Raw genomic sequence first — 26,983 nt, 5'->3', positions numbered from 1 at the left:
CGTTTTACACGGACAGGCAGTAATACACTGCAATACAGAAGTATTGCAGTGTATTATACAAGCGATCGGATGATCGCATAGTGAAGTCCCCTAGTGGGATTAGTAAAAAAGAGTTTAATAAAGTTAATAATAAATAAATACATGAAAAAAAAAAAATACCCCACTTTTTCCCCTTAGGCTATGTTCACACGGGGTATTTTGGGGGAGGAATATCTGCCTCAAAATTCCGTTTGGAACTTTGAGGCAGATATTCCTCTCCCTGCACGCCGATTTTCGCGGCAATTATCGCGCCGTTTTTCGCCCGCGGCCATTGAGCGCCGCGGGCATAAAACAGCGAGATATACGCTTTCTCCTGCCTCCCATTGAAGTCAATGGGAGGTCGGAGGCGGAAGCGCCCGAATATAGGGCATGTCGCTTCTTTTTCCCGCGAGGCAGTTTTACTGCTCGCGGGAAAAAGACGCCGACGCCTCCCATTGAAATCAATGGGAGGCGTTCTCGGGCCGTTTCTGCCGAGTTTTGCGACGCGGTTTCCGCGTCAAAAAACTCGGCAAAAGACCCCGTGTGAACATAGCCTTACAAAACGCTTTATTATTTAAAAAAAAAAAGTTACACATATTTGGTATCGCCGCGTCCATAACGACCCCAACTATAAATGTATTACATTATTTAACCCGCTCGGCGAACGCCGTAAAAAAATAAAATTAAAACAATCAAGAATTGCTATTTTCTGTGAATCCTGCCTTAAAAAAATGTGATAAAAAGTGTTTAAAATGTCGCATGTACTCCAAAATGGTACCAGTAAAAACTACGAGTCGTCCCACAAAAAAAAAAGTTCTCATACAACGGCATCGACAGAAAAATAAAAAAGTTATGGCTCTTCAAATATGGAGACACAAAAACAAATAATTCTGAAAAAGTGTTTTTACTGTGTAAAAGTAGTAAAACATAAAAAATCGATATAAAAACAAGACCTTATACAGCTATGTTGACGCAAAAAGTTAAAACATAGCTTGGTCATTAAGGCCCAAAATAGGCTGGTCACTAAGGGGTTAATATGTACGATGATTTGTACCATTAATTCTAAATCTAATTACGTTTTTTCATTACTTGAATAAAGAACACACAGTGACGTTTTTACACTACCCCGTAATCCTGTCTTTAGCAGTTTGTGTAACCCCTGAGAATGGAGCAATTTCATTGACTGCCCAAGGCACTTATATTAGTAGACCTGTGGCTGGTTCTATGCAGAGTTTTCTTATCGTAGCATTCCATTAACGTGTTAATAAACAGTAATATAATTTATTACTGCTGAAGGCAATTGCTCTCCCCTATAAAAACAAGCAAACATTTGGTACATTTGATGCGCTTAATATAAATTCATTATTTTACAAGCTGAAAATTCTTGCTTCTTTCAACACTAATCCTAGTCTGTGCAGTTTATAATAATGTTTCTGGGCATATTGAGGGAAAAATAACACACTGCATTTCATTATGAGACATTATTCCAGCTTACTAGTCTATAGTCATAAATGATATGTATTATATGATTTTGTCAACTATTTTTTATCATAGTAATCTTCGCTAAGGCATACGCATATTATAGTATTAGACGCCCACTACATAATGATAATATAGCTCTGCCACCGAATAAATCAAGCAATGTATCTTATCTTTTCTCTGTATGGAGCATTTACTAGACACGGTTACATTTATATACTTTGCATATACAGCATAAAAAAATGTCACATACAAATTTTTTCAAGAGATGCAACAATCACAAAATACAGAATTACACATTCCCACCCAAGGCAAGGTTATCACTATACACATTTTATTGCAACGTTGTGTTGCAATAAAAATAAACTTCAGTAGATTACTATGTGCATTTAATAAAATACACTCACAAATACTTTATAATACCATAAATTTAGGGCATTAAAGGGGTTTTCCCATGAGGGACATTTATGACATATCCATAGATGCGGATCCCACCTATGGGACCTGCACCTATTTCTAGAACCAGGTCCCCTAAACCCCATTCTAGCTTTTTGTGCTCACGCGGACTCCCCGTTGGGATTACATGGTCAGGAGTTAAGGAAACAGCGTAACTCGTTGAGCTATGCTGTTTCCGTAACTTCTATAGTAGTGAATGGCAGTTAAGCAATGTAGCATGCGAGCTACACTGTTTCCATAACTACTATTCAGTTCTATGGGAGTTACGGAAACAGCGTAGTTTAGCGAGTTACGCTGTTTCCGTAACTCCCGACGATGTAATCGGGAAGTGGCCTGGAGTCCGCATGAGAACAAAAAGCTAGAACCGTGTTTAGGGGACCTCGTTCTTGAGATAGGTGCCCAGTCCCAGAGGTGGGACCTGCATCTATCTGACATTTTTTTTTACATATCCTGTGGATGTGTCATAAATGTCTCTGATGGTAAATCCCCCGTAAGCGTTTTTCACCTACATATATTGAGCAATAGATCACATGCAAGGAAGTGTAGATTTGGGTGAAAACAAGTGTGTATATATTTTTGTTGCTAAAGAATGAAATGATGCGTCCTAGGAAGAAACCCTTTAAAAAACTATATATAAATAGCAATGGAAACGTTAGATCTGTCTGGATATAAATGAATGCAGTGTTGTTCAATACCTTTTTCTCCTTAAACCCTGATCGAATGCATTGGCGACGAAACTTGGTCACAAATATAGGGGGAAATGGTAAGACCAATGGTAAATTTGTCTTTTGCATGTTTTCTTCCACAGATTCAGCAAATTTGTCATCTGCTTTTTCACTACCTCACCTACATTGCTTTATAAGCATCACCTATATACACTGAATATATACTGTCCGCGCTGCCTGTGATGTCCCAGTGGAGGAATGATGCTGTCCTATAACCATGGCAAATTCATAGTAAACTGGGAAAAATATTGTTCATATCAAGACTCTCCTTTAAACAGGTCATTTTGTGGAGAAAAAAAAAATCTAATTTTACTACATCGTATTTTCTAAAAATACTGATGACTCCCAAGGATATAGACGCATTAAAGAAAATATTTTCCAGCTTACTATGACAGAGTATTCCGATATTTCACAAAACTGTATCCATCCGCTCTACGCAATAGGCACATTATGGTTTTAAAGTAATGTGTAATGAAATAATTTGTCTTTGAATGTTACCTCTGCCTTAAACATTGTCTGTATGTCGGATGGAAATGTGTGTAACTTTATTGTCTAGCTGTTTTCTCATTGGATATAGCACAATTTAACATTCGCTCCGAGGAGATGGCCCCTGCATTCTTATTTCTCATGAATGCGTGTACATAAAAATATCAATCCTTTTGCAGGACTTGACTGCATTAGCAAAAGAGCTGAGAGAACTTCGCATTGAGGAAACCAATCGACCAATGAAGAAGGTGACGGACTATTCTTCATCCAGTGAGGAATCGGAGAGTGATGAAGAGGAAGATGGCGGGAGTGAGACTCAGGATGGAACTGTGCCAGTTAGCGACATCCCACGTCTCATGTAAGCAGTGTTAGTCAACATACGTGTTCGGGTATGTTCACACGCAGTGACCAAAAACGTCTGAAAATGTGGAGCTGTTTTCAGGCGAAAACAGCTCCTGATTTTCAGACGTTTTTGTAGCAACTCGCGTTTTTCGCTGCGTTTTTTACGGCCGTTTTTGGAGCTGTTTTTCAATGGAGTCAATGAAAAACGCCACCAAAAACGTCCCAAGAAGTGTCCTCCACTTCTTTTGACGAGCCGTCATTTTGACAGCAACGCATAAACAGAGAACAGAGCATCGTAATTCCCATTGAAAGCAATGGGCAGAAGATTGTAGGCGTATTAGGGGCGTTTTTTCAGGAGTAATTCGAGTTGTAAAACGGCCGAATTACGTCTGAAAACAGTGCGTGTGAACATATCCTTATTGTACTCATGTCAAAGAGCAGAATATTCTCTCACTTAGGCAGTGGTCTCAATCTTATTATGTACTTGTTCCAAGTCCAAATATAGTTTTGGGTATAGCATGCCTGTAAATAGAAGTTGACATAGATGTACTACTTCACAATGAGCAAATGTAAAAAATTGCATTTTTCAACTAAATATTCATAAAATTAGAAAAGTCAGCTGATGTTTAAAGTTGGTATTAATACTGTTGTTGTCTCATGTCTAAAGATACAAGATATGATACAAAATGTACCATAGCAGAAGGAGTAGAGGGTGCTAGTTCATTAAAGGTGGACTTGTCAGAATAAAACCTTCCACTGACATCTACAATGAGAGAGGCTGCTCCATGTGATGTTATTATGGAACCTATGCCCAACATGAGCCCCTCTCTGCATCTTTACAACGCTCATAATAGTTAGGCTGGGTTCACACGACCTATTTTCAGGCGTAAACGAGGCGTATTATGCCTCGATTTACGCCTGAAAATACGGCTCCAATACGTCGGCAAACATCTGCCCATTCATTTGAATGGGTTTGCCGACGTACTGTGCAGACAACCTGTCATTTACGCGTCGTCGTTTGACAGCTGTCAAACGACGACGCGTAAAATGACTGCATCGTCAAAGAAGTGCAGGACACTTCTTTGGACGTTTTTGGAGCCGTTTTCTCATAGACTCCAATGAAAACAGCTCCAAAAACGGACGTAGAAAACACAGCGAAAAACGCGAGTTGCTCAAAAAACTTCTGAAAATCAGGGGCTGTTTTCCCTTGAAAACAGCTCCATATTTTCAGACGTTTTTGGTCACTACGTGTGCACATACCCTAAGAAGTGCAGGTTGTGGTTCTCCAACTCGTCATTAAGGGGAGTAGAGTGTCCATTAGTCTTTCAAGTTGAGGAGGTCTGATACAATTAAATCTTCATGTTCAAGTGATAGGTCCACTTTCATACGTAAAGATATCTGGTACTACAAGAAATAACGAAAAAACACAGCTATATAGTACATTGAGTTCCTTCCAATCCCTTCCTTCCTGATTTGTATTCTCTCTTGACTTCCTATATATATATATATATATATATATATATATATATATAATATAGGTATATAATTTCAATCCACGAACGGAAGCCGCTCTCCAAGAAGCTGCTGTTAACAGCTATAAAAGTTATTTATGGGATTATACCCTTGGAGCACTTCTTCCTTTCGTGGATTGAAATTGTGCTATAGGTGAAGGAGTCTTTCGCTCGGAAGTTAGAACCCACCATACAGACTTTCCTTACAGTGCACAGTGCATCTCCATAACTTGGCTTACACACACACACACACACACACACACACACACACACACACACATATTTAATCATTTTTCTTTTAATATGTAGACCTACTGGAATGTCTGGAAACAATGAGCCATATAATACAGGGACACAGAATGCTGAAAACTCCCAAACAGAATCATTCGGAAGTAACTCAAGGGAAGGGACCTTAATGATAAGAGAGGTAAGAAGTTACATGTTTTATTACAGAGATTAAAGGTTGATTTACTGTAGATTAAACGGGATACCTAGGATGTGACAATTTTTTAGTATGGGCTGGAAATTAAATAAATAAACCAAAAAATAAATACTTATCCTGTACTGAACCTTGCTCCCGGCGATTGAGCGTTGAGGCTCAGGCGGCACTCCCGGTGATTGTTTACAAGCCAATGAGAGGGCTCAGAGGTCATATGTTGTATTTCTAGCATTACATCATAAAGACCTGACTTGGTTTAAAATGTTTATCCCATAGGTGTTTTTACGGCCGTCACTAACTGGCTTTATTCTGATGCAGTAGCCTTTTTATGGCACTGCATCCGGATAAAACAGCGCCAGCGGGAGAAGTAAAAGCTCCCTGCTCTCAGCTACCGGAGGTAGTTTAGGGCTTGAGTCAACCTGATCTAGCGGTCAGGATCTAAATCAGCATTGATCCTGCCCGTTTAAACCCTTAGATGCGGCGGTCAATAACGACCGCCACATCTAAGTAGTTTTAGAGGGAGGTGGTTCCCTCTTTCATCCCATTGGCACACCCGGGATGCGATCGTGGTTGTGCCGATGATTTTTATGGCAGCCGGGGGCCTAACAAAGGCCCCCAGGTCTGCCTTTAGTGAATGCCTGCCTTTCGTGAATGCCTGCAATAATACACAGCAATACAGAAGTATTGCAGTGTATTATAAAAGTGATCAAATGATCACATAGTGAAGTCCCCCAGTGGGACTAAAAAAAAAAGCTTAAAAAAGTTTAATAAAGTTCTTAATAAATAAATAAAAATCCCAAGTAAAAAAAATGAAAAATCCTCTCTTTCTTCTTACAAAATTCTTATTAGAAAAAAAAGGTTACACATATTTGGTATCGCTTCATCCGTAATGACCCCAACTATAAAACAACTACATTATCTAACTTGCACGGTGAACCCTGTAAAAAAATAAACAATTCCAGAATGCTGTTTTCTGTTGATCCTGCCCTCAAAATAATGTGATAAAAGTGATCAAAAAGTTGTATGTACTCCAAAATGGTACCAATAAAAACTTAGTCGTCCTGCAAGAAAAAAGCCATTATGTCAGCAGCAGAAAAACAAAAAAAGTTATGGCTCTTAAAATATGGCAACACAAAAACAAATAATCTTTCATTTTTTTTAAAAAAAAAAAAGTATTTTTACTGTGTAAAAGTAGTAAAACATAAAAAAAATATACATTTGGTATCACCGCAATTGTAATGATCCGCTGAATAAAGTTATGTAATTTATATCACATGGTAAAAGGTGTACGTTTTAAGACGCCAAAAAAGTATGGCAAAATGTCAGTTTTTTGCCATTACCCCCCAAAAAAGTTGATAAAAGTTAATCAATAAATTATATGTACCCCAAAATGGTTCCATTAAAAAATACAACTTGTCCTGGATACAGCCTGGACATCCGCCAGGTATAAAAAATTCCTCATCTCCCAGCCAGAAGGCCGGGAGAATAAAGGTGTGTGCTCATATAGTGTGAAAGCGAGTGCGTGCAAATGTGCGTTTACTCAGTGGGATCCCACCCCCAGTGAGTTAGGGCACCCCAGGGTCACCAGCCCTGGGGCACATAGCAACTCAGGCTTCCAAACTACGCAACCTCCTGACCTCGATCCGGCGGTCGCGTGGTCACCTACAAATGGTACCTTTTAAACCAAATGCATACACCAGAGCGATGACCTTTGTGGTTCCCTGCCCTCACCTCGGCGTTCTGTCATCCCCCTACGATGGCCGCTGTACCACCGGCAGGGATGATTACTAACCTCAGCTTGAGCAGGTAGTACACTTGATCTTAGCCAAAAGGCCGAGAAGCAATCGGTCTTAAGGGCTTAATGACTCCTACTGATATCATACAGGCACAGAACTGGCAAGGACGCCTAATATACGCTAGGTGCCAGCATTCGCCTGTGATACTCATTGATCGTGGTGACAACTGAGAGGAGCTAATGGTGTCACATTGACCAATAACAACTGTTATTAATACTTCACAGCATTACAGCTACTTGATATCTATCAAGGAGTAGGTTTTCTTCAAGTATCTATGCATTTAGGGAAGAGGGTGGCTGATGTTTTGAAACATTTTGCGATAAATCTTACAATAATGTAATATACATGAAGATTGCACTTTGCAGGTGATATCTGAGATTCTTGACATATTTCTGGTTTAAATGTAACTTATTATTGATCGCTGGAATATAGTCAAGATGCGTGAGTGAAAGGCACAGACATCTCCTGGAAGATTGATTTTTCAAGTCTCTCGCTTGCCTTTCTCAATCTTCCCCAATAAATCATTTCATATTATTTATAAATGCAAAGAAAGTCTCCAGAATCTGTCAGCAATCTGGCAAAAACGAAATAATAAATATTTTATTAAATCCAGTCTACGCTTCACTGCACTAGGTATGCATGTGTGGTGTTTCAGGTTCATCTTTTTATTAAAAAAATGTTGATCCTGCTGGGGCATGTAGGAAAGGAATCGTGCATAGCTGACCCTCAAGATCATTGTGGATTCATCATTTCAAGCTGGAAATGTTTGCATTTTTAAATCCTTTTCATGTTTACGATTAATACTAATGGGAGTATTTCTTCTATATACAGCTTAGCAATATTAAAAATAAGGGTAAAAGTTTTACCATCCAACAGCTCTTTATAAGATGTATAGCAGTGTTCTCCAACTAATGGCTCAGGAACCAAATGTGGCTCATGGGCCCCTGCATGTGGCTCACCGCTGTTTGCTGCTTAATGGAAAATGATTACGGAAGAGTAAAATCAGTGTCAAAATCATATGACTGGTGGTTGACTATAGAGTAAAAATGTATTTTTTGGGATTTGGCTCCTATATTATGGTTTCGAACAAGGACTCGGCACCATGAGACCTCTGATATACAGTAAGCAATGATATTTTTCAATGGCAGGAACATAGGTAACTTTGTTAAAATCTCACTATGTATACTACCAGTAAACATGTAATTTAATTGTTAAAGCATATATTCTTTTTAATGTATACTCTTCTGGGCCACAGTTCTAAACCATATTAGGGCTCCCTAAGTATCATGCATGGGGCAGAGACCATTTGGGCCCCCTAAGGCTCTTGTGCCCAGGTGCCATCTAAACCCCCCATAGTTACACATCTGATCATTTTGATAATGACTTCTACAGATGGGTACGTTTCAATCGGATGTATCCACTATAAGTATAGAAATCACTGAGGAAAAAGTGGAAAAACTAAAATGTAACTTTTATTCGATATGTTTTAAAATAATGTAGTGGCATTCAAGATGCACTGTGACCAGTCGCTGTTAGGAACTAAACATTATCTGATAGTGCTGTTCATGTTAAGAGGCTAATCTGAATAGTTATCTCAATATTCTATTCGTACAATAAACTTATTATTTCAAGCACTGTGTTGTATGGTACTAGATGTATTGAAGTGCAACATTGTGACTTGATTGTCTAAAGCTCATCCCCTTGATGCAAAGTGGATGTAGATAGACAAAGTGAAAAACATTGATAGACACAAGGCTAATGATGGCCTAAAGCGCCCTAGCTATCGCTGACTGTATACACTCAAAGGTCTAACAATGTTTACAAATCGATACATTATATACACAATGTTACTGATTTACATAAGCATTTCTCCTTCCACTACACGAGGGATCCTGAGGAGTTTTTTTTAGATGCTGAGATAGGATATAAGAAGCAGTTAAAACTGCTATTGTGCTGCTAGATATGAGCAGTTGAAACTGCTGAGCGCGAGTCCTGATGGTGGACTCGTGCTATTTGATGTGCATAGCGCGCGGCGACGAGAATGCTCACTATAAGAATACACGGCTGCACCTCGTACACCACTATGTCGTCTGGTCTTCTGGTTGGCCAGACAGATCATGGGTGTGTGTGTTACGTACCAAGGCCGAGAGGTGTGCCCCATGCCATGGGGCGTGACGCTGCATGGCTAGAAATATCAATCCATACATATATTTGATAACCGCTAGAGCAGGTATCAAAACAAAGAAATGCCATGAAAGGAAGTGAATAACTATTTTACAGTCGCCTTTATCATCCATATTAACATGACGAGAGTGATACATACCTGTTGCCTAATAATACGATCAGGTTGGATAATGGTATGGCTAATATATTTATAGCATATGGGACATAAATTCCCAGATGCCATATGCACATGTTCACGACCAAGGTGATTGTACACTGTACTGCATGACCTTCCACTACGAGGAAATACCAGAATTCTATATAAAAAATAGTTGAATGATCAGCTAGATAATAGACCGAGTAGGAGGGTACTCTATAAAAGGTGCAAATGAAATAGAACCATTGAGACCCCATGGTTTAACACTTTTGAGCCGGAAGGTCCATTGAGCTTCCTTGCGTAAAAGACAGTTGTCTAGATCCCCCACCCCTAGGAGAGGGGCGGATTCTTTCTATACCCTGGAATTTAAAGCAACTGGGATGCCCCCCATGATGCTGCCTAGACATGTCTGGCCAGAGGACGATCTTATTCCCTCAAAATGTTGCCCACATGGTCCAGGATACGTCGTCTTTCCTGACGAATAGTCTTGCCAACATAGTTTAGGGGACACGAACAGGTGGCAAGTACATCACTCCAGTGGTCTTGCAATTCATGAAGTCCCAACTGGAGTATTCATTGCCAGTTTAGACACTACTGAAGGTTTTTCCTGTGTTGATGTACTCACACGCCTTGCAAGAGTTATAGCGGTATGTGCCCTTCCAATTGGCACGGCCCACCCAGTTGCTTGTAGTACTAATAGAACCCAAATGGCTTCTTACAAGTCGGTCCCTTAAGTTGCAGTCCCTCCAAAAGGTGACGGTGGGTCTGGATGATATTACTTCTTTGATATCTTGGTCTAGTCTCCGTATCCCCAGTATGATTTGAATATTACCATAACATCGTTGGAAGCACAGTCGTACGTGCCAATCATGTGAAGGGTACACATCTCCTTAACATTGTCCCGTTGATGTGAGACTAACAGGTCTGTTCTGTTGGAGGCCAGCTGGGGCGCTTTAGGCCTTCATCATAGCCTTGTGTATATGAATGTTTTTCACTTTGTCTATCTACATCCACTTTGCATCAAGGGGATGAGCTTTAGACATTCAAGTCACAATGTTGCACTTCAATGCATCTAGTACCATACAACATAATCAGATAATGTTTAGTTCCTAACAGTGACTGGAACTATATATTGCTGCATCCTATATTGGCTCAAATCAAGGAATATGAGTCACAGTGCATCTTGAATGCCACTACATTATTTTAAAACATATGGTATAAAAGTTAATTTTTTGTTTTTCCACTTTTTCCTCTGATTTCTATTGTATCATGTATTAAAAATATCAAGGTGTATGTGAGGTAAATTTTTGGTACCTGAAGTAATGTCCTGTATGTCTGCAATTTAAACTGAGTAAATTTGTTGGTGGTAACCGGTTTATTTAAAGGATGGATGAAAACCCTGAAGTGCCTTATATTAGGTCGTATTATTTTGAAATGCCTCCCCTGTATGTAGATCGTAGGTATGCTTAATACTACTTTTATAATATACTAAAATTATTAATATATTTACTTTTATTCTTCTGTTTAGTGTATTTTCTGATTTACAGCTTCCTAGTGGTTTTTCTAGGATTTGACATGCATGATATTCGTTAAAAGTTCAAGTTGAGCACTTTTAAAATAATTGTCCATTTACTTTCCTTCGTATCTCTGCAGACATCTGGAGATAAAAAACGCTCTGGCCATGCAGAAAGTAATGGTTTTGCCGGCCACATAAATCTCCCTGACTTAGTTCAACAGAGCCACTCCCCGGTGGGTACTCCAACTGAGGCTTTAGGGAGAGGTTCAACGCATGCACTGGAAATGGAGACTGGGACTGAAGTAGGTGGTGGCACTACCAAACTAACCTTACTGCTTGCTGGCTAACTGATTACTAGTATTAATTCTGGTGTAACTCTACATAAACGATCAAAACCTTTTTAACCCTATTAGTGCATGCAATGTAAACACCTGCAGGAATCAAACTTTATTCTAAAGTCTTCCCCTCTCTGTTGCATGTAATTCAGGTACCCACTGTGCAGAGAAATTTGATTGTAAGGTTTATGAATTCATAAAAGTTACCTTGACTTTCTGCCTTTGCCTTAAAGACTATGGACTCCTTTTGTGGATTTTAATTATTGCAATGTATGTGTTTTGGGTTTAAAAAATAAAAATAAAATTTCTGATAGGTTTTACATTATTGAATGTAATTCCATAATTTAATGAGCGCTCAGGAGAGAAGAGAGGCGGGCTGGAGCTTGAGCGGTTAGTGTAACTCACTGGCAGATTTCACTGTAAACAGGACAGAACATTCACAGAGTAAAAATGGTACAAAATGTTTATTAAACACATTACAAAAATGTTTTTAACCCAAAACACGTACATTACAATAAAAAAAGTCCACAAATTTGTCCACAGTCTTTAAGTTAATTATGCCCGCTCTGGTTATGGCATTTAGAACTTGGGTGAGGGTCAGGATTAAAGTGTGCCCACTTTGCGATGAGTCAGAATTGTCTTATTAGCTGTGTATACGCTGATGAAACTTCACTTACAGACACAAACTATTTCAAACTCTGCTACCATAGTTGCTAAATTGATGGTCTTTGAGACTATTGACCATAGCAATAATTACATCATGCATTGACTGACCATAGTCTGCATACCATGTCGTTTTATTAGGAGGATCCTGAGGCAAGAACAAATAAAAATCAGTAGCTGATGACCATTTTCTATGACTAGAAAGTCGTACCCAGTCAGTTTTAGCAAACTATTGATTGTTTAATAAAAATAAATATAATATATTTTGTGTAAACAGTTCCTAGTAATTGAGCATGTTCATTGTTTACATGTGGTAGGGGCTTGAACAGTTAAAGACTTTAATATTTTCCTGCATTATGATATACATGTCATCGATGGGAGGTATTCCCCCACAATAACAGACCCACTATTACAATAACAATCTCGATCTCGTCCCAAGAACTCTGTAAGAATCCCGATTTGTACTGATCATGGCGCGGACAAAGGGTGGTGGCTCCCTTTGTCTTGTGCCCTTCAGCCTGACGGTTAAATATTTACAGCCTTGGGCCTAGTTAAGGTCCCCAGGGCAGTCTAGTATTAGTGCTTGTTAGGGCATACCTTAGGTTGGCTCAATCCTTAAGGGGTTAAACATGCATACAACAAACATATGGGTATCGTGTAGAGTTAACAATAGCTATATCTTCTCTAAAACTTAATATAATGCTTTTAATTTTGTATTTTTATGACACATTTATTATTAGTAGCTTGCTTTATGTATACAGTGCTTCTTGAAGTTACAATATTCATTTATTCTTGAACAACTATTGTAAGTTGAAAATATTAAAACTTGAGACCATAACTATGGAATACTAGTAATTGGTTATGTACCAGAAATGCCAACCTAAAATAAGAAAACAAAGATTAAAGAGAAGTAAGCAGCTAACTAATGAAGATAAAGCCAGTTCTAACATATCAAAACCAGAAAGAGCTGCTCACTTTCTATGTAGAGAAGAGGAGTTTCTTCAAGGTCCTGTATAGTACACACCGTGTGCAGTAATCATTACATGGAGCCACCCTCACCTGGTATCCAAAAGAGGCATTTCATCCTGGAAGTAGCAGTACAGCACAAGTAGTACAGGTAGAGAGCAGTACAGTACAGGTAGATAGCCGTACAGTACATATAGTACAGATAGAGAACAGTACAGGCAGATAGCAGTACAGTACATGTAGGACAGGTAGGGAGCAGTACGGTACATGTAGTACAGGTAGAGAGCATAGCAGTACAGGTATAGAGCAGTACAGTACATGTAGCACAGGTATAGCGTAGTACAGTACATGTAGTACAGTACATGTAGTACAGTACATGTAGTACAGGTAGAGAGTAGTACAGTACAGGTAGAGAGCAGTACAGTACATGTAGTACAGGTAGAGAGAAGTGCAGTACATGTAGCACAGGTAGATAGCAGTACAGTACAGGTAGATAGCCATATAGTACAGATAGAGAACAGTACAGGTAGATAGCAGTACAGTACATGTAGGACAGGTAGGGTACAGTACAGGTAGATAGCCGTACAGTACACGTAACACAGTTAGAGAGCAGCACAGTACATGTAGTACAGGGAGAGAGTATAGTACAGATAGAGAATAGTACAGTACATGTAGTACAGGGAGATAGCAGTACAGTACATGTAGCACGGGTAGGGAGCAGTACAGGCAGTGGCGGATTATCATATGGGCGGTTCGGGGGCCCAAGGCTCCCAGGGGGCCCATGGCCGCCCGAACCGCACATCATTTTAAAAATAGACTCTGTGCTAGCACCGTGCAACATGTAGAAATGAAAAATGGTTGGCACTGCCTTAGCTTGCAATGTCACAGACTCTGTGCTTCAGCTGGCTGGGACCTGTAGTTCGACAGCCTTTGTCTGGTGGTGCTCAGTGCTTGTTGAAGTTAGTTTCAGCAAATGACAACATGTAGAAAGGAAGACAGCACTGCACTCACCGTTTGCAAAAGGTTTCTCTTTATTCCAGGATTGAGGCAGGCAACACGGGATTCAAAAGACAACTGTGCTAGCACCGCTAATGGCCGTTGCTCAGGGAGGGGGGAGGGAGAGAAGGGAGGGGCGGACTGGAACGGAATCGAGCCACCAGAGCAGTGCTGATGGGGAGGAGGGGGAGGAATAGTAATAGCAGGGGCTGGATAGGACTAGCAGACGTGCGTCTGCTAGGCGGTAGAATACGCCCCTCTTTGACGCTGCACGTAACGCCAGTGAGGAACAGAAGAGAAGGGCGGTGGTCGAGCAGTGAGGAAGAAGGTTAGTCTGCTGTTCGCCTCCTGCCCCAAGCAACAATCGGCAGACGCTAAGGGGGGATTAATTATACAGCAAGTGGGGGAGATTAACATCTAACTCACTGCAGAGGACTCTATGAAGGAGGGAATAATCCCCCCCTCCCCCATAGAGCCCTCAGTATTTCAGTATTTATTATACAGCAGTGGGGAGATTTCCATCTAACTCACTGCTGAGGACTCTATGGGGGGATAATTATCTCCCCCCCATAGACACTCAGCAGTCAGTTACACGCTCAACCCCCCTGCTGTATAATAAATACTGAAATACTGAGGGCTCTATGGGGGATGGGGTGGTCATTCCCCCCGCCTTCATAGAGTCCTCTGGAGCCCCTTAGATGGTTAGACCCCCCCATTCAGTATAATCCCCCCCCTTCCCATAGAGCCCTCACTAGTTACTAATATATTGCAAGGGGAAGTCAAATTGTCTGACTGCTGGGGGCCCTATAGGGGGGTCTGAGCGACTAACTTCTGGGGGCTCTATGTCGGAATCAGACACTCAGACCTCCCTATAGAGCCCCCAGCAGTCAGTGATACAACCTACCCCCCCCTTGCAATATAATCCCCCCATAAATCCCTCAGTTTTCCCATAAGGGAAATGTATGACATATCGACCTGTTTTTGCTCTCGCTGCCTCCTGGCCACATCCTGATTACATGGTCGGGAGCTACGAAAACAGCGTAGCTAGCTGAGCTATGCTGTTTCCGTAAGTCCCAGAAAACTGAATGACCGTTATGGAAGCAGCGTCGCCCACCGATCACTACAACTAGGCGGCAGAAGCACTCGTGGGAGCGCTGAGCCGCTTGGTTTCTGTTTCCGGAAAGCCGAGCAGTTTGTGTATGGGCGCATAGAAAGTCAATGAGCCGTACACCGCTACTTTGGCTTTCCGGAAAAAGCAAAACAAAAACGAAGTGTCTCAGCGCTCGCATGAGCGCTTCTGCCTCTTAGTTTTCGCGATCGGTGGGGGTCTCCGCACCCGGACCCCAACCATGAAAAGTTCTGACATGTCACTATGACATGTCAGAAGCTTGTTGAACATTTACTTACCCTTTAAAAAGAGGTGTTACAATTTGTTTTTATTTGATGTGTTAAAGGCTATGTAAACCTTTCAAAAAGTTTTTTTTTTTTTAAATAAAATAGTGTATAGTGTATGGTGTTTGGTGCAACCTTTCTAAATACTTATTAAAAATAATTTTTACTTTTTGAGATGCAACTGCTTTATATCCTGAATACAGAGCAGCTGTATCTAGTGCTAAAATCTGTATCCGTCAGATCAGTGGCACTGACGAGTATAGTGTCAGCGAGTTGGGGGGGTTGAATTGCGTGTGAGGGGAAGGAGGGGGGCCCAAGTTGTGTCAACAGCCCAGGGCCCATGGTACACTTAATCCGCCATTGAGTACAGGACATGTACCACAGGTAGGGAGCAGTACAGTACTTGTAGTACAGGTAGGGAACAGTACAGTACATGTAGGACAGGAAGAGAGCAGTACAGTACATGTACCACAGGTAGGGAGCAGTACAGTACTTGTAGTACAGGTAGGGAACAGTACAGTACATGTAGTACAGGTAGGGAACAGTACAGTACATGTAGTACAGGTAGGGAACCGTACAGTACATGTAGTACAGGTAGGGAACAGTACAGTACAGGTAGGGAACAGTACAGTGCATGTAGCACAGGTAGATAGCAGTACAGTGCATGTATCACTGGTAGAGAGCAGTACAGTACATGTAGCACAGGTAAATAGCAGTACAGTACATGTAGTACAGATAGAGCAGTACAGTACATGTAGTGCAGGAGGAGAGCAGTACTGTTCATGTAGTACAGGTAGAGAGCAGTACAGTACATGTAGTACAAGAAGAGAGCAGTACAGCACATGTACTACATGTACATACAGCAAAGAAGTGCCACTAGAAAGCCACTTAGTTCATTGACTTCTGTAATACATCACCCACTGACTGGCTCAACTACTTTTCCAACGTTATTTTCTAGCCAATTGCATGTGTCGTAAATCATCACTGGAGAGGCCATTGTAAGTTGAAAATATTGTAAACTGAAGTCGTTGTATCTTGAGGGAGCACTGTATAGCAAGAATATATAATGTATTTCTGTGCAGTCAATGTATTTTTACTTCTGGCACAAACCAAACGACATGATATAGTCATTAGTCTGTAATACAGAATAAATAAATAAATTGGGTGTTTAATGTTTTTCATATAGATGTACAGTACATGCAGGTATTATCTATCTCAGAGCATATACGGGTTCAGGATATCTGATTTTTAGTTTTTACATAAAAATACATTTATATACTTATTACGTAAAGTTTGCACATAGAGTGGAGGAAGTGTCCATTGAAACCAATCAGGCCTTAGAAAAGTAACATGTATTATATATGTCACTGATATTTAGGGACTCGTCGTAAACAGTACTTGGAGATTATCCAAAATACAGATAAAATATAAGAAGCATTTTTCCTGTTCACAGCAGACCAGCACTTGGATTTCTTTATGCTGTATGTTTATTATAACCATGCATTATTTTTTGCGTACTCATTTAGTTATGTATGTCCCATTAAGAACATTGGGGTTTGACCTTTACTGTTTTAACCATTATAGTATGGCATGGGAAGTACCACCAAATCATCCTTTACTCCATTTGTTGATCCAAGAGTTTACCAGACTTCACCCACTGATAATGACGATGAAGATGATGAAGATGACGATGATGATGATGACGATGATGAAGAGTCTTCCGCAACAGGTATTAGGATAACATGGTTTGTACTTAAACACGTCGGTACTGGTCTTGTAGTTTACAGGTAGGTAGATAGGTGAATTATTTAGGGTTATATTTAAACTGGTTCAATGTGATGGCTCAGCCCATTAAAGCTAGGAAGAATTGACAGGATGGTTGCTTCCTTTGTGGTGCTGGAATATAGTATACCAGATAAATTCATAGCTTGTATTTCATTGACAGGACTCTCATGTTCTACAGTCGGGGGGTAGGTAGGTACTACAGTAAGGCCACACACAACACAACCTCTATTGTTCAGTCAAAATATACTGGCTAATAAATATCAGCAGTGTCGTTGTATTTTTTTCTAAAAAAAATAAAATAAGAGGATGCAACTGTATACCAACTTAATTCCCTTTTTGATGAGTCCGTCCGTCGGTCAGTTCCATTAAAAAAAAAGGTCTAAAGTTGTTGTTTTTTCCGTTTCTTTAAAGAAAGTAAAGCAGAATCATTTTTTTCAATCTCAGACAATCCTATGAAGTAGCCACATGCCTATCGCTACAGTATACTCAGGATGATCGAAAATGCTTTATAGTATGCGAAACCTTTCAGATGATCTAATGCAGACTATAGAAACTGATGGCATATCACTATGATATGCCATCACTTTCTGATCAGAGAGGGTCCGACTGTTAGACCACCACTGATCCTGAGCATAAAAGGGCCGCAGTGCTGGTTTAGCAGCAGTACAGCCTGATTCACTGTACAATAGGTGGTCGAAAGCACCGCTGTGCAGGGAAAAACTGTGAAAGGGCTGCAGCACTAAACCAGCACTGCAAACCCTTTATTCGCCAGATCGGCAGGGGTCCCAGTTGTAGGACCCCCACTGATCAGCGATATAGCATAAAAATTATTTATGGGAATACCCCTTTAAAAATTATTTATGGGAATACCCCTTTAAAAATCGTCTTGCCACACTTTATGGTCTGAGTTTATTTTGCAGAGTTTTGAAGAACAAATTATCATATATTGTGTGTCACTCTCTTTGAAACCACTAAATGCCCCATGCACACGTCCGTAGATTTCATCCATCTGTAAATACTGTCCGTAAATACGGATCCGTAGTCATTTTTTAGCAATCGGTAAATCATCCGCATATACGAAAGGGTGTCCGTAAATACGGTCCGTAATGCATCAATTTACGGATCCGAAAAAAAACCAGCGAGGAATCTTGCTTAATCCCCTTGCATTGCATAGCAACACAATTACAGACGGCTACGGATGTACAACCGTTGCCGTTCGGAATTACGAAAGTGCCAATAGACTTCTATGGGGAGTCTGTGCCATAATTACGGACAAAAAACGGACGTTCTATAAATTCTACGGCACGGACACCCTTCAGCAAAAATACGGAAAGGTGTCAGTAGCCCATAGAAATGTAGTTACGGATAAAAAAAGGGTCGTGTGCATGGGGCCTGAGGCCGTAAAATTTGTCCATAATTTCGGACTGTAATTACGGACTATTTCACTTCTATTGACCACGGACACCTTCACGTACATTTGTGGGAAGGTGTCCGGGCCGTACAAAGCCTCCTCAAAAGATAGGACATGTCCTATCTTTTGCTTTTTATGGACCGTGCTCCCATACTTTGGGCATGGCCATGTGCATGAGGCCTAACTAGACACCAAAATGAGCAGCTATGTAAGCAAAACTGAGATGCTTGTATGTGCCAAGTTATATTACAGTTCTATGTTTCAAAAGCATTCAATTTTTCTCATTCTAGCAGATTATGATGATGGGTATCAGTGATAATAATTACATAATACACTAAATATATAAATAGGGTAATATTGTAAAAAAAAATTAGGTCAATTTACTTTCAAGTTGTCTACTAAATGTACAGTTAATAGAGATATTAAACTGATTTATCCATTTTGCCTAGGTTAAAGGGGTATTCTCATTTTACACATTTATGGCATTTCCCCATAAGTGTTTGATAGATGCGAGTCCCACCTCTGGGAAACCCGCACCTATCTCGAGAATTCGTCCTGCATGGTGAGATGATTACTTGCCGCGGCATCCAGGTGGCGAATCACTGGAAAGCTTGCCAGGAACAACAGAACTAGCTTACTTTTCTATACTGTTTATGTAAATGATTCACTTCTATGGGAGTTCTGAGAACAGCCGAGCACAGCAAGCATCTGTCAGGTATTTATGGCATATCTACAGAATATGCCTAAATGTCTAAGAAGGGAATACCCTTTTAAAGGGTATTTTCTACCAAATGCAAAATCCATACTGAACTATTTGCAGCACAAGGCAGTTCACTTTGGGCTGTGTAGGTGTGGCCTTCACTATAGTTTCTTAATTCCCCATGTTAAAATGGGATACCCTAGTTTAAGCACAAAATGCAAAGATGTAGTTGTTGGCAGTAAGCGGGAAATGTAGCCTTGTTGGAAAACTATGCTAAAATAATCATATATTAATACTTTTTAAATGACTTCTCTGGTAAAATAACATTGTGTACGGTGTGGGACTGACCTCCGGGAGCCCCGACAATCAGCACAATGAACGGGCTGCAGTGCTGAATAAGAGTGGGTTCACACCGGCGTCAGTGTTTCCGTCGTACTGCTCCGTCAGATTTTCAGAACAACGGAAATACGAGATGCACCAGTTCCGTGCAATGATGGACACCACTGTCGGCCGAAGGAACCCATTGACTTTAATGAATTCGGTTGGGTTGTCCATGCTTTTACCGGAAACTAGCGCTATAGTTTCCAATATTTTACAGATCTGTGATGGTGGTCCCTAACTGAGCCTCCAATGCAGATGTGAATAAGGACTAAGGCGAGCAGCAGTACCAGGCACAGCTGCTTGTATGGATGAGCTGCTGTGCCTATGTAAACAATAAAGCGGGACATGGAGCTCACTAGAGTCCCGGAACTTGGATCCCCAACCAAACTTCAATGGCCTATACTTAGAATAGGCCATCAGTGATATAGTCCCAGAGAACCCCTTTAACGTAAATTTATTTTTACTATTTCTCATAGAATTGGTTAAAACTACTTTTTTTTTTAAAGTTAATGACATGGTGAAGTTCTTGCCTAAAAGAAATCTGGTTACCTACTTTTGGATGCAAACAAAATAATGCTAAATAATAAGGGAGCCCAAATCTTTGCTGTATAGTGTAAAAAAAATAAGTAAACCTAATATCCTCCTCCAGGGCTAAGAATAAAATACATTATGGGAGGGGGGGTATCAATGCATGTGGTGACACTGCATTGAAAAATAGGGTGCTCCGCCCGACTGCCGTGAAGCCCCTTCTCCACTTTTTCCAACAAATGCAGCACTTTATATTCTCGGGAAAAGCCGTTGTGGCTTCACAGTGGCCTTTTGTGCAACAGATTGTACTAGTTTTTTTTGTTCGCTTCCTTCCAAAGAAAAGTGTCAGTAAACATTGCTAGGTGAAATTTGCCATTGTTTAGTACGGGGCAACTCAGCATTATTTTCACAGATAGGCAAACCACTCGGGCAGTATTCAGGTCTTAGGAAATGCCCCCTTTTCATGTTGTTTTTATCTCTATTGCAATGTCATAGCTTTGACTATTTTTTTAAATAGAACATCAGAGTCTTTCCTTCGGAAATATCCGCTTGCTAAAGCTACATGATGATTTTCCAGTCGCTTAGTATGCTACGTAAGGTTTCTATACCGTACCATTTGAAAAGAAGCAGTATCCGCTGTCCTTCCTGGCTGTATGATAGTAGGCATTTTGATTTACTTTTGTTTTTTTGCTGCGCTTGAAGTTTTATTTCTTTATCTCCTTTCCCCTAAGAAAATGAATGTGAAAATATGGGTTAGCAACGTTGGGCACGCCAGCTCTTGCTAATCTACATAGCCTTTGGATGAATGATTTTGGGTGATGAACTTTAGCAACATCTGGTGTGTGAAAGGTTGCCTATGCCCAGGATGAATTGTCAAATAATGAGATTTGTGACAGAACACGCATGCTCCATTTTCTTATTCTTTTTTTGCTGAATGAAGAGAGTGTTTTTTTTAGCCCTGTTTACTAGCGAACTGCTTAGACAAGAACAAGCCAAGCTGAATGAGGCCAGAAAAATATCAGTGGTAAACGTGAACCCTACCAATATTCGTCCTCACAGCGATACTCCAGAGATCCGGAAATACAAGAAACGCTTTAATTCTGAGATACTTTGTGCAGCATTATGGGGTGAGTAACACTTTATATTTCAGACTTGTATTAAATGAATTGGGGCAGATTTACTAATACTGTCTTAAGTATAGACAGCTTAGAATTAGACAAGATGATAATGGATGATACATGTAACGCACCCTTAGACACTACAGTCTCACTTTATATTACCTCTTGGCTGGCTTACTTTAGTCCACTTTTTTGTGAAAAAATGTTGGCGCAATTTGGCTCATCTTAAGCCTACCCCCTTTCCCGCTAAGCCACGCCCCCTGATTGGACACGATGCAAATATCTGTTCTTTTTGGCTCCTGTCATTCATAAATTTGTCTAGAATGATTTTTGTCAAAAAGAAGGTGCAACTTAGGCCATAATTCTGGCACAACACCAAAAGTAAATCTGCCTTAATGTGCATCTTTATTTTTTTCTTTACATACTCGGAAAAGTGTCCAGTCTATTTCTTATTGTTATCTTTATAATTCTCTCTCAAGATTTGTGTCTTTCCATTTTTATTTTTTTTACTAAAAGTTCAGTTTTAGGACATCTTAACTGGCAAGATTTTAATATTTTTCCTGGGAGTGAAGCCAGCCTACTTGTGGTCTATATGTTAAACATCACTGCAAAAACATTTCCATTCGGTTCCATACACTATACCAAACTCCATAGATTCAGTCCTTTTCATGTCTAAGCCAAGAAATCTCAAGTAAACTATATGTAAATCAACCCACAATATGTATATTTAAGTCCTTCTTGCACATACCTTATGCAGATTGGGCTTTACTGCACCTGTCACTATATAGATTGGATTGTCCTACTGAAGTGACGGAGGAGCTGAAAGGGCTAGTGTCTTGTCTCTAAGCTCGCTTAACACAGTCCTCAATCTCAACTATGTGGAATTATGTCACCAAATTCCCAGTGTCGCATGAGAGAGAATAAATTCTGGGAGGGCTTGATCTGTGTATTCACGGCAATCCTTTATGTATAGATCACTGATAATAGTGATTCAATGTCAGTAGCCATTAGACAACTATTAGCAGTAAATGTTATATAGAGTATACAGGGATAACACAGTTCATGGTTTTCTTGCAAACCCCAGACTCGGGGGACAAAGATTTTATTTTTTGGACAATCCCTTTTTGTGGGATAACCCGAAAAAAGTTAACAGGTTGTTCCATTATTGAGATCTCAGATACTAAATGTAAGGAATATCGATAATTGGCATGAATGTCATGATCTCATCCACTAACTGTAATTCCTCACCACCGTCCTCGATCTTCCAGAGAGTGAGAGAGACATGTCCTTTGTAGACACTCTCTTCTCAGTCTACTTGATTAAGGTTCCAAATTAGACACTCTCCTCTAGTTACTCAGAATGTTTAATTGTGTACTTGAAAATGGGCTTCCTAAACCAGACGCTTTTAAATCTAGCCAATACATACCACCAGCAACCTGCGTAACATGGATGCACTTTGCAGGGAGCAGTACACAGTCATACAGTTATTTATTTGCATCATGTTGAATGTATGTTACCACAAATCCATGAGGAATAATTTCTTGTCCCATACATTAAAAATATTGTACATGCCATATGAGAGAGTCACACTTGTAACTACAACAGCTTCCTCTGTTCTTGGGCACTATCACGATGTCAGATGTTGCATGGAGCGCACATACTTTATATGACTCTCTAGATCAGAGGATTATCTTTTGGAGTAACTTTCATTGCTTGAACCGACTACATTATTAGACAAATGGAAACAGCCATATAAGCTTTCCTGTAAAATATATATATAATATACATTTATACATTTATTATATATATATATATATATATATATATCATTCTGCAAAAAAATATCAAATTAGAAATAAAAAATAAAAAAATCTTCTCCTTTAGAATGTTTTATTCCAAGAAGTGAAATTGTACTCTAGAAGCAGGCCAGAGCCCAGATGACATATTGTCCATATTTTTCCTTATGCACATTAACTAATTAAATGGAATGTGTCATCAGAAAATTAGCCATTATTTAAATCAAGTTTTAATGTTAAAGATATTAATTTTTTAAGAATTTCTGATTATATTTTCAATGTCAAAAAAAATAATCCTAAAATCTTGCTGTTTTCAGTCTGGCCACTGAGCCTCACAATAGACTGACACTTCCTGTTCTGTAGAGATCACCTCTCAGCAGTCATCTCATTATCTTCACAGGCAGGATTACAATGGAAGTCAAAGCCTCTATATAGATAACACAGGATCCACCATTGACAATAGGAGATGGACACTGCTCGCCTCCTCCCCTCCCTGCACAGTGACTTCTGCACAGATCACAGAGCATGTCTAGTACACTCTCCCATAGAAGTCAATGGGTCCCATCCTGTTCACAAAGTCCTATAGTCCATGAAGCTTCTGTAATACATATGTTTAAATGCTGTTAATAGCAGGTCAGACAAGATGTCTGCCCCATAATCATGTACAGAAAATAGAATTAAAAAAAAATCTACAATCAAAAATTAAAATTAAAATATGTTTTACAATCTGGTTTTAATTTAAAAAAAATTATATAGGTGATACATTCCCTCCATATTTAGTTGTACTACATATTATTTTTTTTCCTTCTATTTTCTGTACATGATTATAAGAGGGCCATCATACCTGAGCAGTTAACCGCATTCAGAGATATGCTTTTCAGCAGTCATATGGACCATAGGAAATAATAGTCTAGAGATAACTCATTGACTTGGGACTATGGGATAGTGTACTAGGCATGCTCTGTGACCGGTGCACCAAAAATTCTTAAAAAATATGTTTCTCATAAAAACTTGATTTAAACAATAAGTAATATTCTGATGACACATTCCCTTGAAATCTAAGGTATGACAACTATTTTTAACTCTACCCATTCTGTTAGTTGTATCAGTTTTGCTATTTCTATGTACATGCAATCAAGTACTTTTTTCTATAGTTAACTATAAAAAAATCTGGCTTTTTAGGACAACCATTTTGCTTATACACATTTCATCCTTCTTCCACACAGGTGTAAACTTGCTAGTGGGCACAGAGAATGGACTTATGTTGTTGGATCGAAGTGGGCAAGGAAAGGTCTACAACCTTATCAACAGGCGAAGGTTCCAGCAGATGGATGTTCTAGAGGGACTGAATGTTCTTGTAACCATATCAGGTGTGACATAATGCATGCAATAATCTAAGAATAGTACAGCATTGGTAAACCTTTAATATAGTTAGAATCATGAATTATTGTTAGCGTTAGAATAAATGGAACACATTTTTTACCGAAAAGCAGAGGCAAACTCATTGTTGCGTCCTCAATTTGCATGTCCTAGTACATTGTTTTGTAGAGCAAAGTGTTAAAGGGGTTCTTCGGGCTTAAACCACCACAGACCTTTTGTTCTGATGATTGGCGAGGAACCTGAGGAGTGGAACCCATTGATCAAACATAGATGGCCTGTAGTAAGGATAGGCTATTAATGGATTTACTTACAGAAAACCCCTTTAATATGTGCAGAGGTACAATTTAGGCCAACTAAAGGGGATCATTTTGGAAGAACATTTGAGTTACAAAGTTCTATGATCTTTTATATTTTTTAAATTGTGTGCAATTAATTTATTTTTATTTGATTAGGTCTTGTTTTCCTTGGTATTCCCTTAGTATTTATAAAAAGTAATACATTTTAATATGCTTCTATAATATGTTTGAAATTGTTATATTTTTAAAGGGAAAAAGAACAAGCTAAGAGTGTACTACCTTTCCTGGTTGAGGAATCGAATACTACACAATGATCCAGAGGTGGAGAAGAAGCAGGGCTGGATAACTGTAGGAGACTTAGAAGGCTGTGTACATTATAAAGTTGGTAAGTTCTTAACCAGACTACTAGCTCTGCTGTGCCTACTTTCAAAATGGGGTACGGTAAATTGTGTACATTGTCTCAGGATGGCAAGCCCTGCCTATATGCTAAGAATTGTGATACAGTCATTCAATTACAAAAGTGAATTCACATTGTTAACTGTTAAATATTTTATTCAGCAGCTGATGCTTTTTTTATGGATAAATGTATCGTTATTTTCAATATTGATATGTATAGGAATCTTTTTTTATAAAGGTATAAAAAGTCACAAAATAAGGCTCTGTTGATATTTGCATTGGAGGCTCCGTTAGGGGCTTCCATCGCAGTTCCGGTGAAAAACGACTGAAGAAATAGTGCAGCATACTGCGCTATTTCTAGCGATAAAACAGACAACCTCACGGAAACCTGACAGAACCCACTAAAGTCAATGGGTTCTGTTGGGTGTCATTAGTGTCGGTTATGTAATGGCTCTGGCACTTCCTATGACGGAACAGAAGAATGGAAAAACTTAGTGCAGATGTGAACCAAGCCTAAGGCCTCATGCACATGACTGTAGCCATGTGCACGCCCGTGGTTTTCAGGGTCGGCCAGCCACGGAGTGTCAGCCGCGAGCCGCCCGCACATCGCGGGCTGTGCACATGGCCGCAGCCATTATTTTCAATGAGCCCGGACCGCAGAACACCGCCGTAATAAGGCTTGCCTATTCATTCTGCGTCCGGGCTCCGGGGCCATGCACGGACCGTGAAAACCACGGTCGTGTGCATGGCCCCAAACGAATGAATGGGGCCGCAATTCTCCTGTGGATTTTCGGGGGAAATGCGGCCGCAAAAGCACGTTCATGGGGCCTAAGAGCCATCACTACTTTGTTATATAAACTTTGTTTCTATCTCTTTAAATTGTTCAGTTCTATGAATGCATCCAGCAATGTAAACAATGGATGTTTTCTAAATTTCATGGCTATGTCCAGGAACTTGTATATATGTATGTGTGGAAATAGCTTTACTTGTATACTAATAAACATTCTATATTACAATTGCTTTATCATAATTTTATGTGGTATTTTTTTTATTCATGGTTTAAACTGCAAAATGGTGAAAATAGATTTATAGGTTTATATTACCGTTACTTATTTATTTTTTACTTCATGTCTAATAAGCTTATTCTAAAAAGAGTTTAAATCTCTTTACGATCTGTTTTCTAACTGTAAGTCAAGGTGCTATTATGCCCTTTACCTATTGTATAAGTATATATTTACAACAGATGCAGATACTCAGATCTTTTCACAAATTACTAACGGTTTCAATAACTATTACATTATTGATGGTTATATCAAACTTTCATTAGCGTTTTAAGAAGGTTTCATACCTGTGTGTCATCTCACTGCAGCTCTCCACTGATTTTTGGCTGGCAGACAGGTCTATAAAAACTAGTGTGAAAAACACTTGTGTATCATCATCCTTTCATTGTGTGCAGGTTCTCATATTTCAATAGCCCAACTTGTACAAATGTTTGCTTTTTATTTTTTACAGTGAAATATGAAAGAATCAAGTTCTTGGTTATTGCACTAAAGAATGCTGTAGAGATTTATGCCTGGGCTCCAAAGCCATATCATAAGTTTATGGCTTTTAAGGTATTTATATATATATATATTTCCTATTATAAAACCATACAGGAAGCACATTGTATAATCAATTGTTGCTTTTCTCTACAACTACAGCAATGGGTGAGATTTACTTAGGATAGTGCAAAAAACTCTGTCACAACTTGTG

General features: G+C 39.5%; 1 protein-coding gene across 14 annotated transcripts in view; it reads left to right on the top strand.

Moving 5' to 3' along the window:
* The window catches only part of TNIK (TRAF2 and NCK interacting kinase), a 286,263-nt gene that overhangs the window by 246,859 nt on the left and 12,421 nt on the right, over window positions 1-26,983 (top strand). For 12 of the 14 annotated variants that reach the window (XM_075861602.1, XM_075861604.1, XM_075861603.1 and 9 more), the window contains 8 exons: window positions 3,344-3,522; window positions 5,327-5,444; window positions 11,226-11,390; window positions 17,025-17,169; window positions 21,202-21,372; window positions 24,386-24,529; window positions 25,086-25,220; window positions 26,744-26,844. In XM_075861602.1, coding sequence (XP_075717717.1) covers window positions 3,344-3,522; window positions 5,327-5,444; window positions 11,226-11,390; window positions 17,025-17,169; window positions 21,202-21,372; window positions 24,386-24,529; window positions 25,086-25,220; window positions 26,744-26,844 — 1,158 coding nt within the window. Of the gene's footprint in view, window positions 1-3,343; window positions 3,523-5,326; window positions 5,445-11,225; window positions 11,391-17,024; window positions 17,170-21,201; window positions 21,373-24,385; window positions 24,530-25,085; window positions 25,221-26,743; window positions 26,845-26,983 lie in introns of those variants that run through there. The other 2 variants (XM_075861606.1, XM_075861611.1) reach the window with 2 other exon arrangements.

This window comes from Rhinoderma darwinii, chromosome 4 (genome assembly GCF_050947455.1).
Source record: "Rhinoderma darwinii isolate aRhiDar2 chromosome 4, aRhiDar2.hap1, whole genome shotgun sequence".
NCBI classification, from domain to species: Eukaryota; Metazoa; Chordata; class Amphibia; order Anura; family Rhinodermatidae; genus Rhinoderma; species Rhinoderma darwinii.
The sequence above is the reverse complement of the archived record's forward strand: the minus strand, read 5'-3'. Positions and strand labels throughout refer to the sequence as shown.